General features: G+C 39.9%; 1 protein-coding gene across 2 annotated transcripts in view; it reads right to left on the bottom strand.

The window, feature by feature from the left end:
- The window catches only part of dock1 (dedicator of cytokinesis 1), a 555,786-nt gene that overhangs the window by 486,760 nt on the left and 51,436 nt on the right, over nucleotides 1-17,590 (bottom strand). For both annotated transcript variants that reach the window (XM_072239408.1, XM_072239407.1), the window contains exons 2-3: nucleotides 15,908-15,991; nucleotides 5,475-5,515 (exon numbers count right to left, since the gene is read on the bottom strand). In XM_072239408.1, the coding sequence (XP_072095509.1) occupies nucleotides 5,475-5,515; nucleotides 15,908-15,991 (125 nt within the window). The remainder of the gene's footprint in view (nucleotides 1-5,474; nucleotides 5,516-15,907; nucleotides 15,992-17,590) is intronic.

The raw sequence follows: 17,590 nt of genomic DNA on the forward strand, positions 1-17,590 counted from the left end.
TCAAACATCAAAGGTGTGGAGGGGCTTAGGAGTCCTTGTGCAAGACTCCCAGAAGGTTAATTTACAGGTTGAGTCTGTGGTAAAGAAGACAAGTGCAACGTTGGCATTTATTTAAAGGGGAATAGAATATAAAACCACAGAGATAATACTGAGGCTTTATAAGATTCTAGTCAGGCTGCACTTAGAGTATTGTGAACAGCTTTGCGCCCCATATCACAGGAAGGATGTGTTGTCATTAGAGAGAGTCCAGATGAGGTTCTCTGGAACCCTGTAACTGGAGGTATGTGCAGGGATCCGTTGTTATTTGTCATCCATATCAACACTCTGGATTATAATGTGGTAAAGTGAATCACCAATTTCTGAATGACGTCAAGATTGGGGGTGTAGTGGACAGTGAGGAAGGCTATCAAAACTTGCAGTGGGATCTGGGCCTGCTGGGAGCGTGGGATGAAAAATGGCAGATAAATTTGATGCAGGTAAATGAGAAGTGTTAAGCTTTCCGAGGACAAATCAGGGGAGGACTTAAACATTGAGCACTAGAATACCGAGGAGTATGGTTAACAGAAGGATCGAGAAACACAGATCCATAATTCCATTACAGTGGGGGTCATAGATAGATAGGGCCATAAAGACTTTTTTTTGGCACCAAGGCCTACATAAGTATAAGTATTGAATACAGGAGTTAAAGCCATATGTTGAAATTGTATAAGGCATTAGTGATGCCTAATTTGGAGTATTATGTGCAGTACTGGTCGCCAATCTATAAGAAAGATATCAATAAGATTGAGAGTATAGAGAATATTTACAAGGATGTTGCCGGGACTTGAGGAGCTGAGTTATAGGGAAAGGCTGAATGGGTTAGGACTTTGTTCCCTGGAGCGTAGGAGAATGAGGGGAGATTTGGCAGACATACAAAATTATAAGGGATATAGATAGGTCAAATGCAATATTTTTTCACTGATGTTGGGTGGGTGAGACTAGAATTAGAGGCTAAGGGTGAAAAGTGAAACATTTAAGGCAAGGGCCCCCAACCTTTTTTATGCCACGGAGCCTTACCAATAACCAAGGGATCCATGGACGCAGTTTGAGAACCCTTGGTTTAAGGGAAATATGAGGGGTAACTTCTTCACTTAGAGGGTGGTGCAAGTGTAGAACAAGCTGCCAGCAGAAGTGGTGGATGCAAGTTCAATTTCAACATTTAAGAAAAATTTGAAAAGATACAAGGATGGGGGGACCATGGAAGGAAGAATAATTGTTTGGCGCACACTAGATGGCCAGAAGGGTCTGTTTCTGTGCTATAGTGTTCTGTGATTCTACATAGGTAGGGGGAAAGCACGAGATCCTTTCTTGTAATTTATCTTTCAACTCAGATTATGTTGATGTCAAAAGGGAGTGCATATTCAGACTAATGGAGTACTGTTCATAAACACTGAAATGTAAGTAGGAAAATTGTTTTCAGGTTGTACCTATATAGAATCATAGAACACTATTGCACAGACCCTTCTGTCTGATTCTTGCTTCTTAAACCTTAAGTAACCTTTTTTCTTCTTTGACTAAATGTTCCTCATCTGTCAACCACGGTTCCTTCACCCTACCGTCCGTTCCCTGCCTGAATGGGACAAACCTACCCATTTACTCCTTGCAAATACTCCTTAAGCAACCTCCACATTTCCATTGTGCATTTCTCTGAGTATATCTGTTCCCAATTTACACTTCCAAATTCCTGCCTAATTATTATCATAATTCCCCCACTCCCAATTAAATACTTTCCCATACCATCTGCTCCTATTCCTCTTGAAGGCTATGGTAAAGGTCAGTGTGTTGTGATCACTGTCTCTAAAATGCTCACCCAGTGAGAGATCTGACAGCCGAGCAGATTCATTGCCTCGTATCAGATCCAATATGGGCTCACCTCCAGTATGGCCTGTCTACATATTGTGTCAGGAATCTTTCCTGAACACAACTAACAAATTCCAAATACGAGAAAATATACAGATGCTAGAAATCCAAGCAACAGTCACAAAATGCTAAAGGAACTCAGCAGGCCAGGCAGCATCCATGGAAAAGAGTAAGAGCCGACCTATTGGGCTAAGACCCCAAATTCCACTGCATCCTAACCTTTCGTACCCAGAAGATGCCATATATCAGGGAAACTGAAGTCACCCATAACAACAATACTGTTGTTTTCACACCTTTCTAAAATGTCTGTCTCCTGATCTGATCTTAGGCTGTTTTCAGGGATCTCATAGACAAGCACTCTAGATCATTATATTCCTGTAACCTAAATCTATCTTAATATTTATCATTGTTTCTTTTGACTTCTTTCTTGATCTCAAATGCATTGCCTCTGCTTTCTCTGGCCATTCATTACTCTTTTTTAAAACTGTGGCACCATATGACCAGTTCTTCATTCATTTTGTATCATGCCTGTAGCAAAGAAAATTGAAATTGTGGTCTCAGCTTGCATCTCTGAGTAGCCTAAAATCTGAGTTGAGCCTCATGATTTATCCACTTTTAAAGATATGTTCTCACTTAATGTTTGTAATATCCAATATCCTGTATTGTTCCTCTCTAATATCAATGTTTGCAGCACTTGTAGCACAAATGTAAGTTGATTTTTACATATTATTAAATATGCATTATTCTTCTATCTTACATTTGAATGCACAATCCCCAAATTTTATAAATTCAGTGCACTTTAAAATGTTAGGAAATCTTTCTATTTTCTCTATAACAATTAAGAGTAATGCATGTTTAAGATAGACTTTTTGTTATGATTAATAAACTCAAGCGAAAAAAGCAGAAACAATACACAGCAATCCTGCTTAATGCAGAGATTGTTTAAGGAGTACTTGCAAGGAGTAATGGATAGGTTTGTCCCATTCAGGCAAGGAAAGAACAGTAGGGTGAAGGAACCATGGTTGACAGATGAGGAACATATAGTCAAAGAAGAAAAAAAGTTTACTTAAGGTTTAGGAAGCAAGAATCAGACAGCGATCTAGAGATTCGGAGCAAGAAGGCTGCAAGTGAACGGCTGATTTTTCAGAGCGAAGGGAGTTTTTTTACTACTCAGGGTAAAAGAGAGGCGAGACTGCGCAGGCGCGTGACGTCAGCCAGTACAGCGCAAAAGGTTTAAAAAGACCACCATGTCCAGCAGGCAGCGGAGTAAGAGGCAGCAGAGTGCTAGGGCTTTTAGTGGGAAAGTGTGCATGGAACCCGGGGAAACAGCAGAGGTACTTAACGAATACTTTACTTCAGTATTCACTATGGAAAAGGATCTTGGTGATTGTAGTGATGACTTGCAGCGGACTGAAAAGCTTGAGCATGTAGATATTAAGGAAGGGGATGTGCTGGAGCTTTTGGAAAGCATCAAGTTGGATAAGTCGCCGGGACCGGATGAGATGCACCCCAGACTACTGTGGGAGGTGGGGGAGGAGATTGCTGAGCCTCTGGTGCTGATCTTTGCGTCATCAATGGGGACAGGAGAGGTTCCGGAGGATTGGAGGGTTGCGGATGTTGTTCCTTTATTCAAGAAAGGGAGTAGAGATAGCCCAGGAAATTATAGACCAGTGAGCCTTACATCAGTGGTTGGTAAGTTGATGGAGAAGATCCTGAGAGGCAGGATTTATGAACATTTGGCGAGGTATAATATGATGAGGAATAGTCAGCATGGCTTTGTCAAGGGCAGGTCATGCCTTACGAGCCTGATTGAATTTCTTGAGGATGTGACTAAACACATTGATGAAAGAAGAGCAGTAGGTGTAGTGCATATGGATTTCAGCAAGGCATTTGACAAGGTACCCCATGCAAGGCTTATTGAGAAAGTAAGGAGGCATGGGATCCAAGGGGACATTGCTTTGTGGATCCAGAACTGGCTTGCCTACAGAAGGCAAAGAGTGGTTGTAGACGGGTCATTTTTTGCATGGAGGTCAGAGTGATTGGAGGAAAGTAATGCAGGGGGATGTCAGAGTTTAAGTTCTTTTTTTTAATAACAGCATGTGATGGGCATGTGGAGCACAATGCCAGGGTGGTGGCGAGACCGACAAGTACATTAGGGTACATTTAAGAGACTCTTAGATAGGCACGTGGATGATAGAAAAATAGAGGACTATGTGGAGGGAAGAGTCAGATTGATCTTAGAGTAGATTAAAAGGCCTGTATTGTGCTGTAATTTTCAATGTTCCATGAACTTCACGAAAAATAAACATGATTTTTTTCTTATGACAATTTCAAAGATTTGTGAGGGAAAGCAAGCTGGAAACGAACAAAAGAGTCAGAAAGACTTTTTTTTTGAGTTGAGTGGTGATAAGGTACATTTTGAACAGAGAGGCAAGAACCTGTGTACATAATGGGTAGGCAAGGCAGTCAAGATGGTGAATTCACAGATAGGCATATGGGTAGGAGAGAATGGGAATGGTACCAGAAGCTGGGAGGTGATAGGCAGAGGTGACAAAATGCTGATGATAACAGAATCTGATAGGAGAGTAAAGTGAGGTGTGGACTATAGGGAGGGAGGTGGAGAGAGCAGAAGGGAGTATTGGGAAGGAAACCAAGGGAAGAAGTGTGGGGGTGATGGGCAGACTGAGATAATGCATGAGGATAAAGGAGACATTGTGATGGGGAACCAAGAAGGTAGGACAGGAGAGAAAAGGAACAGAAGGGAAACAGTTACAGAAAATGGAGAACTCAGCATTCATATCTCCAAGTTGGAGGCTGTGTAGGTGAAATAAGAGGTTCCTCATTGGCATTTAGCCTCAACTTGGCAGTACAGATGGCCAAGAAGACATGTTGGTGTGAAGAAAGGAGAAGAATTAAAATGGCTGGCAAATGGAAATCCAGACAACCCTGGTGGATGGAGCAAAGGTGCTCGGCTGTTATCTCCAGCTTAGCCAGTGGTGTACCAGCAAATTCCAATAACTCCCCAGTTTTGCCTTTTACAATTGATACAGTCTCCCAACACCAGGATCAGACAACCAAATCAATAGTTAAAATCCTTCACACATTACACAGTACAAACCATTTATAATTAGGGCAATTACTTTGTGGTGATTAAATCAATTACATTAGTGCATAGGTGTCTGGCATTTTTATAGGCTGAAATACATAATGTCATCTATTGTTCTGTAAAGAGTAACCTTAGTCAGGAGTGCTGACATCAAAATTAATCTCCAGAAGTATTTTAGTGAGAGCAGTAAATCTATTGAACAGGTTCCCTAAAGAGATGGCGGAAGCTGACAGTACTCATTCATTCAAATTAGACAAGTTTACAAATATAAGTAGTTTGAGACATGACATATACTAGATGTGGTAACCTTGGAAGGGACAAGTAAGTAGATGCCCTTGGTTTTTTCATGTTTAGTGATTCTTATGTTCTAACACTTTCATTAGAGAATTTTCACAACAGATTTTAATATACAAAGAAGCTGTTTACTAAATCCTATAATAGATACACATATAAACTTTATAATGCTCACCTTTCTGGCTTTGCGCCTATGTGTGTACCCTCTATACCACCCTAAAAAGAAAATATTAAATACTGTTAATAATCTGAGATTAAAATATTCTTTGTTTACCTTTGTAATATATGCATCTCAACTATGCATCTGAATGAAGAGAATCAGCACCATGAACCAAAAAGAGCAATCAAGATTTTTAAAAAGGATGTATTATGAAAACACAAGAAAATAAAACGACTAGGAGGCCACTCAGCCCTTCAAGCCTGTCCCACCATAGCTGATTTTCCCTGTGCTCTGTACCAGTTTCCCATAGCCCGCAACATGCGGGTAGACTGGAGGAATCTGGTTGGTACTGGACCCCAAGAAAGGGAGTTTGTGGAGTCCCTCCAAGATGGATTCTTAGAACAGCTTGTACTGGAGCCTACCAGAGAGAACGCAATTCTAGATTTAGTGTTGTGCAATGAACCGGATTTGATCAGGGACCTCGAGGTAAAGGAGCGATTAGGAGGTAGTGACCATAATATGATAAGTTTTAATCTACAATTTGAGAGGGAGAAGGGAAATTCGGAAGCGTCAGTATTACAGTTGAACAAAGGGAACTATGATGCTATGAGAGAGGAGCCGGCCAAAGCTCATTGGAACAATACGCTAGCAGGGATGACAGTGGAACAGCAAAGGCAAGTGTTTCTGGGAGTAATGCGGAAGGTGCAGGATCAGTTCGTTCCAAAGAGGAAGAAAGATCCTAAGAGGAGTAAGGGGAGGCCTTGGCTGACAAGGGAAGTAATGGACAGTATAAAAATAAAAAGAAGAAGTATAACATAGCAAAGATGAGTGGGAAGCCAGAGGATTGGGAAACTTTTAAAGAGCAGCAGAAGGTAACTAAAAGGGCAATACGCGGAGAAAAAATGAGGTACGAAGGTAAACTAGCCAAGAATATAAAGGAGGATAGTAAAAGCTTCTTTAGGTATGTGAAAAGGAAAAAAATAGTTAAGACCAAAATTGGGCCCTTGAAGACAGAAACGGGTGAATTTATTATGGGGAACAAGGAAATGGCAGACGAGTTGAACAGGTACTTTGGATCTGTCTTTACTAGGGAAGACACAAACAATCTCCTAGATATAACAGTGGCCAAAGGACCTAGGGTAATGGATGAACTGAAGGAAATTTATATTAGGCAAGAGATGGTGTTGGATAGGCTGTTGGGTCTGAAGGCTGATAAGTCCCCGGGACCTGATGGCCTGCATCCCAGGGTACTTAAGGGGTGGCTTTAGAAATCGTGGACACATTGGTAATCATTTTCCAATGTTCTATAGATTCAGGATCAGTTCCTGTGGATTGGAGGGTGGCTAATGTTGTCCCTCTCTTCAAGAAGGGAGGAAGAGAGAAAACAGGGAATTTTTAGCCTGACGTCGGTGGTGGGAAAGATGCTGGAGTCAATTATAAAAGGTGAAATTACGACACATCTGGATATCAGTAACAGGATCGGTCCGAGTCAGCATGGATTTATGAGGGGGAAATCGTGCTTGACTAATCTTCTGGAATTTTTTGAGGATGTAACTATGAAAATGGACAAGGGAGAGCCAGTGGATGTAGTGTAGCTGGACTTTCAGAAAGCCTTTGATAAAGTCCCACGTAGGAGATTAGTGGGCAAAATTAGGGCACATGGTATTGGAGGCAGAGTACTGACATGGATTGAAAATTGGCTGGCTGACAGAAAACAAAGAGTAGCGATTAACGGGTCCCTTTCGGAATGGCAGGCCTTGACCAGTGGGGTACTGCAGGGTTCAGTGCTGGGACCGCAGCTGTTTACAATATATATTAATGATTTAGATGAGGGAATTAAAAGTAACATTAGCAAATTTGCCGATGACACAAAGCTGGGTGGCAGCGTGAAATGTGAGGAGGATGTTATGAGAATGCAGGGTGAATTGGACAGGCTGGGTGAGTGGGCGGATGCATGGCAGATGCAGTTTAATGTGGATAAATGTAAGGTTATCCACTTTGGTGGTAAGAACAGGAAGGCAAATTATTATCCAAATGGAGTCAAGTTAGGAAAAGGGGAAGTACAACGAGATCTAGGTGTTCTTGTACATCAGTCACTGAAAGCAAGCATGCAAGTACAGCAGGCAGTGAAGAAAGCTAATGGCAAGCTGGCCTTCATAACAAGGGGAATTGAGTATAAGAGCAAAGAGGTCCTTCTGCAGTTGTACAGGGCCCTGGTGAGACCACACCTGGAGTACTGTGTGCAGTTTTGGTCTCCAAATTTGAGGAAGGACATTCTTGCTATTGAGGGAGTGCAGCATAGGTTCACAAGGTTAATTCCCGGGATGGCGGGACTGTCATATGTTGAAAGATTGGAGCGACTGGGCTTGTATACTCTGAAATTTAGAAGGCTGAGAGGGGATCTTATTGAAACATATAAGATTATTAAGGGATTGGACACGCTGCAGGCAGGAAGCATGTTCCCGCTGATGGGTGAGTCCAGAACCAGAGGCCACAGTTTAAGAATAAGAGGTAGGCCATTTAGAACGGAGTTGAGGAAAAACTTTTTCACCCAGAGAGTGGTGGATATATGGAATGCTCTGCCCCAGAAGGCTGTGGAGGCCAAGTCTCTGGATGCTTTCAAGAAAGAGATGGATAGAGCTCTTAAAGATAGCGGAATCAAAGGTTATGGGGATACGGCAGGAACTGGATATTGATTGCGGACGATCAGCCATGATCACAGTGAATGGCGGTGCTGGCTCAAAGGGCCGAATGGCCTACTCCTGCACCTTTTGTCTATTGTCTATTTCCAAATCTTACAAAACTTGATCTACTTCCTCGTTAAATACCCTCAATGAATTTGCCTTTAGAACCCTCCAGATGATTCATCACCTTCTGCAAGGAATTTCTAATCTGACCTAATCTTGTAATATGTCCCCTCATTTGATCTTCTCCTATCTCAACCAGACTGCCATCCCCTCTAAGAATCTTCTACATCTCAATAAGATCACTGCTCACACTTTTAAAGTCCAAAGACTGTAGATCTAATTCTGTTAACCATATGTGATAGAAGCTCCTTTGGTCCTATGTGAAAGGAATTCCTGTAGCTGTTCATATTACAGCCCAAATGAAAAAATAATTCTTATGACATTAAAAAAAATCAAATTTCTGACTGAAAATATTTTTGATGAACACAAACTAAGAGCATTACTCTTCAAATGTCAGTTACTAAAATATGGAAATCATAGGAGTTAAGTTTTTTTCATACAAAACATATACTTTTGAGGAGCAAATGAGAAAGAAAAAAGTCACTCTTCGTCAAATCAAAATACCTTTTCTGAACTTACTCAGCAAACATCTCACATAAATGAATGAAAAGCAACTAGCTGCAGACTATCATGATGGCTCCAAGTCAATGCAGAGAACTTGTGTACAATAGTGTAGGGGTAGCATGGTAGTGTAGTGGCTAGCATAACCTTATTACAGCAATCAGTTACCCACATTCAGTTCTGCCACTGTATGAAGCTTGTATGTTCCCCCGTGACCATGTGTATTCCCTCCAGGTGCTCCTCTTTCCTCCCACATTCCAAAGACATATGGGTTTGTAGGTTAATTGGTCACGTGTAATTGGGTGAGGCAAACTCATTGGGCCCTGAGGGCCTGTTACCACACTGTATCTCTTAATAAAATAAACATTTAACTGGATGAATACACCTTGTTTCTTACCACCAAAGCTCATCATCATTTTTCCCATTTTAAACATTATTTTCAACAAGATATACAGTATAGCAAACATATTCTTCATGCCACAATGCACCTATCAAGCTCATGGCATTTTGTAGTTTGACAAATGCATGATGAATTACTCACTCGGTAAAGTAGGTATAAACAGCTTCTACCTTTTTGTAAAAAGCATAATAAATTGTTTTCTGTGCACATTCTCTACAGTTTCATTATAAATAAGCACTTTCAAATTAGTCATTATAGATCAATTCATTTTAAAAACAAAAATTACATAAATTTAAAATAAAATCAAAGCACTTATCTAAAACCTTCACAGCTCAGAGAGGCAACATAAATCTATTACTCACATCATATTTATAATATTGCTTTCACAATTCAAATGGTGACATTCAAAAGGTATTAGTCTATCAAACTACAATTACGCGCTATGAATAGCTAAAAACTGCAGATACTAGAAATCTGAAATTAAAAACTGGAAAGGTTGAAGATACTCAGCAGCTCAGGCAGCTTCTGTTGAAGACAAAACAATAGAATTAACTTTGTTTCTATTTTAATTGCAAGACAACATACTATTTATAGATATGTTTCATTTCTAACAGGCTCCCTGTGAAAGAAACAATAAATGAAGCACGCCTTGCATGTTAAATAATTTTGCATTTGATATAACAATTTCAAAGTTAAAGATAGTTGCATAATAATATGATCAGAACAACCCACAGTAAAGTTGGTATTGGGTCCTATCTAAATTGCATTCATCACTTCAGACCATTCCAAAGTCTTTTACAGACAATTAAATGATCCTGAAGTGTGACTACTGACATAATGTAAGAAAAGCTAGTCGACTGTTACACAAGCCTCCACAAACAGGAATACAATATTGATCCAATAACCTTGTATGTTTATGTCTCATTGAAAGTATAATTACTGGCCAGTAGGCTAGGAAATTCTGCTCTTTTACAAAACCCAATCCCCGGTGAGCACTTCTTTACCCAAAATATTTATCTTGGGATGTAGCTAAACATTTTCACTTACAGCACTTCACCAGTTTACTTACTTACACAAAAAATTAAGCATCATCAACTGCATCATCACGTATATTCATAGCATCATAGAGTCATTTAGTTGTATAGCATATAATGAAGCCTTCTGGCTCTCTGCATCTCTGACCATTATTATGCCGATCCTAATCAACTTCATTACTTGCCTATCCCTCTACACATTGCTCATTCAAGTACTTGTCCAGATCCCCCATAAATGTTGTTACCATTTCTGCCTCGACCACCTCTTCTGGTAGCTCAATCCAGATATCAACTACTCTGAAAAAGTTATTCCCTCAGATCACATCTAAACCTTACCATGGGAAACAGACTCAGGTTCTGCACCCTGTCTATTCCTCCCATAACTTTATACCTATATCATGTAACCTCTCAGCCACTTGTATTCAAAGAGGACAGATCCAGGCTATCTAATGTCTCCCTATAATTCAAGTCCTCCAATCCAGGCAACATCCTTGTGAACCTTTTCTGCATCGCCACTAGCCTTTCTGTCATTCAGCAACCAGAATTGCACACAACACCCCAAGTATGACCTAAACAACATTTGTACAACTGTAACATGACATCCCACTCTAGCTACTCAATGCCTCAGCCATATGCCTTCTTCAGCACCCTATCGAATTACAAACGTTTGTATGAACATACCCCTAGAGCTAGCTCTCTGTTCAACAACACACTCCCCAGAGCCCGTCATTCACTGTGTATTTCCAGGTGTGGTTCAACTTCCCAATAATGCATCACTTCACAACTGTCTGAAGTTAAATTCCATTTGCCATTCCCTCAGCCACTTTCCCCAATTGTTCTTATTGAAACCCTTGGCAATCTTTTTCACTGTCCACTGTACACCACCAATTTTGCAAAATTACTAATTATGTTACGTACATTCTCATCCAAATAATAAATGCATATGACAAACAGCAAAGGGCCAGCACCAAATACTCTGGCACAGTTCTGGTCACAGGCTTCCAACCTAAAAATAAACAAGCCTCTAAAACCGCCCCTGCCTCAATTTTTCATCCCATTGGCTATCTCACCCTGGATCCCACACATTCAAACCTTCCAGACCAGCTTACCTTGCAGGTTCTTGCTAATTCTAGGTAGACAATGTCAACCAACTTATCCTTGTCAATCCTCTTGGTCATTATATTTGAGACAATTTCCTCTGCACAAAGTCCTCATCAGTCCTTGCCCTTTCAAATGCAAACAAATCCCGTCTCTGAGGATCTCGTCCAATAACTTGCCCAGCACTGTTTACCGACTCAATGGCCGGTAGTTTTGTGGTTTATCCCTGCTGTCCTTCTTGAATAAGGGCATAACATTAGCTATCCTCCAGCTCTTTTGGTACCTCACCAGCAGCTAATGAATTTACAAAGATTTCTACCACAGCCCCAGCTATCTCCTCTCTTGCTTCTTATAATATCCTAGGATACATCAGGTCAAGCTAAACTTCTTCAACAACAGTTGATGGAGTTGATGGAGAAGATCCTGAGGGGCAGGATTTATGAACATTTGGAGAAGCATAATATAATTAGGAATAATCAGCATGGCTTTGTCAAAGGCAGGTTGTGCCTTACTAGCCTGAATGAATTTTTTTGAGGATATGACTAAACACATCGATGAAGGTAGAGCAGTGGATGTAGTGTATATGAATTTCAGTAAGGCATTTAATAAGGTACCGCATGCAAGGCATATTGAGAAAGTTAGGAGGCATGGGATCCAAGGGCACATTGCTTTGTAGATCCAGAACTGGCTTGCCCACAGAAGGCAAAGCATGGTTGTAGATGGGTCATATTCTGCATGGAGGTCGGTGACCAGTGCTGTGCCTCAGGGATCTGTTCTGGGACCCCTACTCCTCGTGATTTTTATAAATAACCTGGATGAGGAAGTGGAGGGATGGGTTAGTAAATTTACTGATGACACAAAGGTTGGGGGTGTTGTGGATAGTGTGGAGGGCTATCAGAGGTTACAGTGGGACATTGATAGGATGCAAAACTGGGCTGAGAAGTGGTAGACGGAGTTCAACCCAGATAAGTGTGAGGTGGTTCATTTTGGTAGGTCAAATATGATGGCAGAATATAGTATTAATGTTAAGACTCTTGGCAGTGAGGTGGATTAGAGGGATCTTGGGGTCCGAGTCCATAGGACACTCAAAGCTGCTGCACAGGTTGACTCTGTGGTTAAGAAGTTATACGGTGCATTGGCCTTCATCAACCGTGGGATTGAGTTTTAGAGCTGAGAGGTAATATCACAGCTATATAGGACCCTAGTCAGGCCCCACTTGGAGTACTGTGCTCAATTCTGATCACCTCACTACAGGAAGGATGTGGAAACTATAGAAAGAGTGCAGCCGATATTTACAAGGATGTTGCCTGAATTAGGGAGCATGCCTTCTGAGAATAGGTTGAATGAACTCAGCCTTTTCTCCTTGGAGCAGTAGAGGATGAGAGGTGACGCTATAAAGGCATATAAGATGATGAAAGGCATTGATCATGTGGATACTCAGAGGCTTTTTCCCAGGGCTGAAATGGCTAACAGGAGAGGTTTAGGTGCTTGGAAGTAGGTACAGAGGAGATGTCAGGGGTAAGTTTTTTACTCAGAGTGGTGAGTGTGTGGAATGGTCTGCTGGCAACGGTGGTGGAGGCAGATATGATACGTACTTTTAAGAGACTCCTGGGCAGGTACATGGAGCTTAGAAAAATAGAGGGCTATGGGTAAGCCTAGGTAGTTCTAAGATAAGGACCTGTTCGGCACAGCTTTGTGGGCCGAAAGGCCTGTATTGTGCTGTAGGTTTTCTATGTTTTTTAACAGCATAAGCTTTAAAAACAAGCTTAAATGGAAATTCACTCAACTCTCTTGACTTTATAGTTCTAAATGGAAAACACTCAAAATAAGGAGTGTGATCAATACCAGAAGACAATCGTGCAATTGTTTACTGGATCAATAATGAAAATGCCTCACAAATAATGCTTTTGCCATATTTACCTGCAACTTCATTACTTTTCCATTAAAGTGGAACACTAATTTGCCTTGAATGAATTTGGACAGGATTTTATAAATCAATGACTTCTATTGTATCTAATTAAACAACGTTCACATTTTTTTAAATGCTTCGTGTCTCAGTCCTCTCGTTTGTAGCAGCATTTATGTAAACAGGAGCAAGTACACTGCACCACCTCCCCCCTCCCACCCAGCCTCATCTACAAACTTGTAGATGAAGCTAGAGCAGAATCTGACCACAAAGTAGTGAGTGTATACAGAGTAGAGTAGGAAGTGAGGACACAGCCTTGTGGGGCACCAGTGTTGAGAATAGTAGCAGTCAAATTATTGCTCCTTATTGTCACCGATTGTGGTCTCTTGGTCAGAATGTCAAGGGTCTAATTAGAAAGAAAGGTGTTGAGTTCCAGGCCTAGGAGTTGGAGAGGAGCTTGTTTGGAATTACAGTATTGAACACAGATTTGTAGTCAATAAACAAGAGTGTAACATAGGTGCCTTTAGCACCCAGATGCTCCAGGTAGGTATAGGGCCAGGGAATTGGCATCCACCATAGACCTGTTTTAACAGTCAATGAGTTGAAGTAGGTTGAGGTTGGATGGGAGGCTGGAGTTGAAGTGTCCATGACCAGCCTCTCAATGCACTTCATGATGGCAGACGTCAGAACTGCTGGACAGTAGTCATTAACGTAGATTAGATTATTTATCATGGGTCCCCGGATGATAGAAGCATGTGGCAAACTCAGATTGAAATAGAGAGAGGTTAAAAATGCCTGCAAATACCCCACCACTTGATCTACAAAGGATCTAAGGGTATGGCCAGGGATACCATTTGGACCAGCTGTTTTACATTGGCAGCTCTCAGATACACTGATACAATGGTGACTGTAAGTTCATGCGCATTGGAGGCTGTCAGGTTAAGTGGTGACATTCCAATTCCCTACTGTTTAAAACATGCATAGAATGTGTTAAGCCCAAAGGGATTGGTATTGGTATTGGTATTGTATTGGTATTGGCAACGTTAGCTAACATTGTTTTGTAGCATGGTATCATATGTAACCCCTCCTAAAATTGATGGCTTGTCTGGAATACTATATTGGACTGGTATTGTTTCTTGGCATCCCTGATAGCTTTCTAAGGGTTGGACATTGATTTCTTATATAGTCAGATTCAACTGATTTGAATGCCCCAGCCCTGGACTTCAACAGGAAGAGGATTTCCCAGTTCATCCATGGTTTCCAGCTTGGGATTGACCTCTTTAGTACACAGTCCTCTACACACTTGCTGATAGAGCCCATGACAATGGCAACATACTCATCTCCACTGGCTGCTGAGTCTTTGAACATAGGTTGTTGATCTTAACTTGTAAAATTCCAAGTAGAAATGGACTATTTCAGACACTCAAGACTCATGACTGTAAGGGAGGAATTAGATGGCAGACAAAATGGTAGTGTAGTGGTTAACACAACACTTTACAGTACAGGCAGCCCGGGCTCAATTCCCGCTGCTACCTATAAGGTGTTTGCATGTTCTCCCCATGACCGTATGGGTTTCCTCCAAGTGCCCCGGTTTCCACCACATTCCAAAGCTTACTGGTTGGTAGGTTGATTGTTCATTGTAAGTTGCCCTATGATTAGGCTAGGATTAAATTGAGAGATTGCTGGACAATGCGGTCCCATGGGCCAAAAGGGCCTAGTCCAGGCTGTATGTCAACAGATAAATAAATAAAGTGTTATGATAGACAATGAGCATTAAATGGGAGAAAGTCCAAAAGTATAAGTAGGAAGATGCAGTGGAAAATATGTACCACTAGATTTCCTTCTCATAAACTTAAAAGAAATGCAAGAGACATTTATAATCAGCAATTGATGCAAAAATTCTAAATTTTATTCAAATATCAATTTCAAAATTTATCTCAATTTTATATATCTTAGATAATTTGTTTTCTACAAATTTCAACAACAATAAGCTCATCCACACCACAGAATTTAAATTAAATGTTTTCATTTTGACACCAAAATGCTTGACTTTTCATAAAGAGATGCCAAGGTCAAATATGGTGTAGGCAAATGTTCAATGAATTGAGTTTAGAAAGTTAGCAATCAGAATAATAATCCACACTATTGCAAACCTTTGTGCATCTGATGTTTAAACAGCCATTAAAACAATTTTGTGGGGGTTTTTAACCATTAAATGATGTATAAGCTAAAATACAAAGAAATCCAGTACCCTCCTTTGGTTTTCATCTCATAGCATTATGTAACTTCTTTGGTGCACTAAAATAATGATGGAGTTAGGCAAAAAGTATTGAGAAGTGCTATAATTAAATTCGGTAAAAGCATTCTATTTCATCCCTTCCCCACTTACCACCAACCAAATCATCCTGTGGAAAATCAATATAAATTGCCTAAGAGCTGACACTTGAGGAGGAGTTTGATGTTTCTTCACAACATCACAAAGGAGTGAATGTCCTTTCCAGAACTGTAAGTTAACAACTCTGGCTGGAGCTATTACAAATCATTGATTAGGTTATCATAACATAAAGAGTGGCTAAAAGATTAAACATGAATGTTATCTTCTTAAGATGAGAACATTATTTCCATCACTAAAAAATACAGAAAATAAATGTTCTCTTCAAATTAAACCATCAACTTAGGGTTCACAAAATACTAGTACTTGCCTTCATAGGTTTCCAATATGTGCACTGTATCACCAATCTGTAGAGAAAGTTCCATTTCCACCTTGGAGTCATAATTGTATATAGCTAAAATAAAAAAAACAGCGAATGATGTATATTTAAATGTTCATTTGTTCATAATAAAATTACACACATTTTTCAACTCTGATTTTTTCTTTACATGTACGATATTAAAATGTTTCAAAGATTTAACATTTTGCATGAAAAATAATACTAATAAAAATGGGAGAGCAGGAACAGAGAGAAATTGAAAGCAGATGAGAGGAAGAAGTGAAAAGAACCATGGACAGGACTAAGAAAAAATAATTAAATGGGAATTAATTCTGCAGTTCTGCTTCAGACCACAAGAAAATGACTGATAATGTAAGTAGAACTCTGTGGCAATTCTATTAGCTCTTTCTTCAGGGCAGTAAAATTGCAAAACAACTTAAGTACATTTCGTTTCAGCTGAGTATTCTGGTTTACTCAAAAACAACTTCACCAAGCATGCTTGTTGCTCACGATTTTGTTTATATTGGCTATGCAATACAGAAATATGCCCTCCGATCAGGGTCGCGTGAAGCCATGGAAGCAGGTGACAGATGGTCGTATCGGCAGCTAGTGCATATCACAAGTCCTGGTTCTGTGATCGCTGATGGCAAGTAGACAATCGCTGAAGAGCATTGATAATGGCTGGGCTCAATCATCTTGCAAAGACGTTGTCCAGAAGAAGGCAATAGCAAGCCACTTATGTTGAAAAATTTACAAAGAATAATCATGGTCATGTAAAGACCATGACTGCCCACGTCATATGACACAGCACATCATGATGATGAATATTTATGAGATCTTGTTATCTGCATTTATTCAACCATACATGCCAAAAGAACAACAGTATTTGAATGTAATATACAATAAGTGGCAAACTATGCATGTAGGACCAATGTGATGTATGCTTTTTATTCAAAAATCCATTACTTCTAATTATCACAATTCTGAAGCATTTCCACGTGATATTTTTCTCTAACATACTTTAAATTAACCCACACCAAAATATGTACATTTTACTTCAATGTGCAATGAATAAAATTTCAGACATGAACTGTAATAGGAAAATAAAATGTAAAAATATCACAAGGATCTCTTGTTCCCACTGCTATTATAAATCTACTGCATTTAGCTACGTTATAACTGAAACTGTGCATTCTGGACTTTTCATGCAGCTGAAGCAACAATCTCACTTTTAAGTCCTACAATGATGTCTTCATCAGAGTTATGAAGACATTTTTATCTTAACATGAAGGCAGTAAAACCAAAAGTTCTATGACTTTGATGAATTCTTTTCATTAAAAAAAGGAATGTTCTTGGAAATGACACAGAGAGAAACAAATCTTACCATAAAAGGAATATTAAAAAGGACCTTCATTTTCAATTTGGGTTGAAACTGAAGCTTTTTTCAAATTTTAATTTAACTTGTATCAAATGTGGATGAGTAACAAAACTAACAATGAATCTCCAGCATCAGTAGACTTCATTTTCAAGTTCAAGTCACCATTCTTCAAGAACATGAATCAAAATGACACCCAGATTATTAGTTTGTAATAAAACTGCATACAAATCTGAAACATTAATAGTATTTTTAAGTAAAATATATAACCTCATCTTCTAATGCAAAATCACTCCTTA

Source organism: Mobula birostris, chromosome 21 (genome assembly GCF_030028105.1).
Source record: "Mobula birostris isolate sMobBir1 chromosome 21, sMobBir1.hap1, whole genome shotgun sequence".
In the NCBI taxonomy this organism is placed as follows: Eukaryota; Metazoa; Chordata; class Chondrichthyes; order Myliobatiformes; family Myliobatidae; genus Mobula; species Mobula birostris.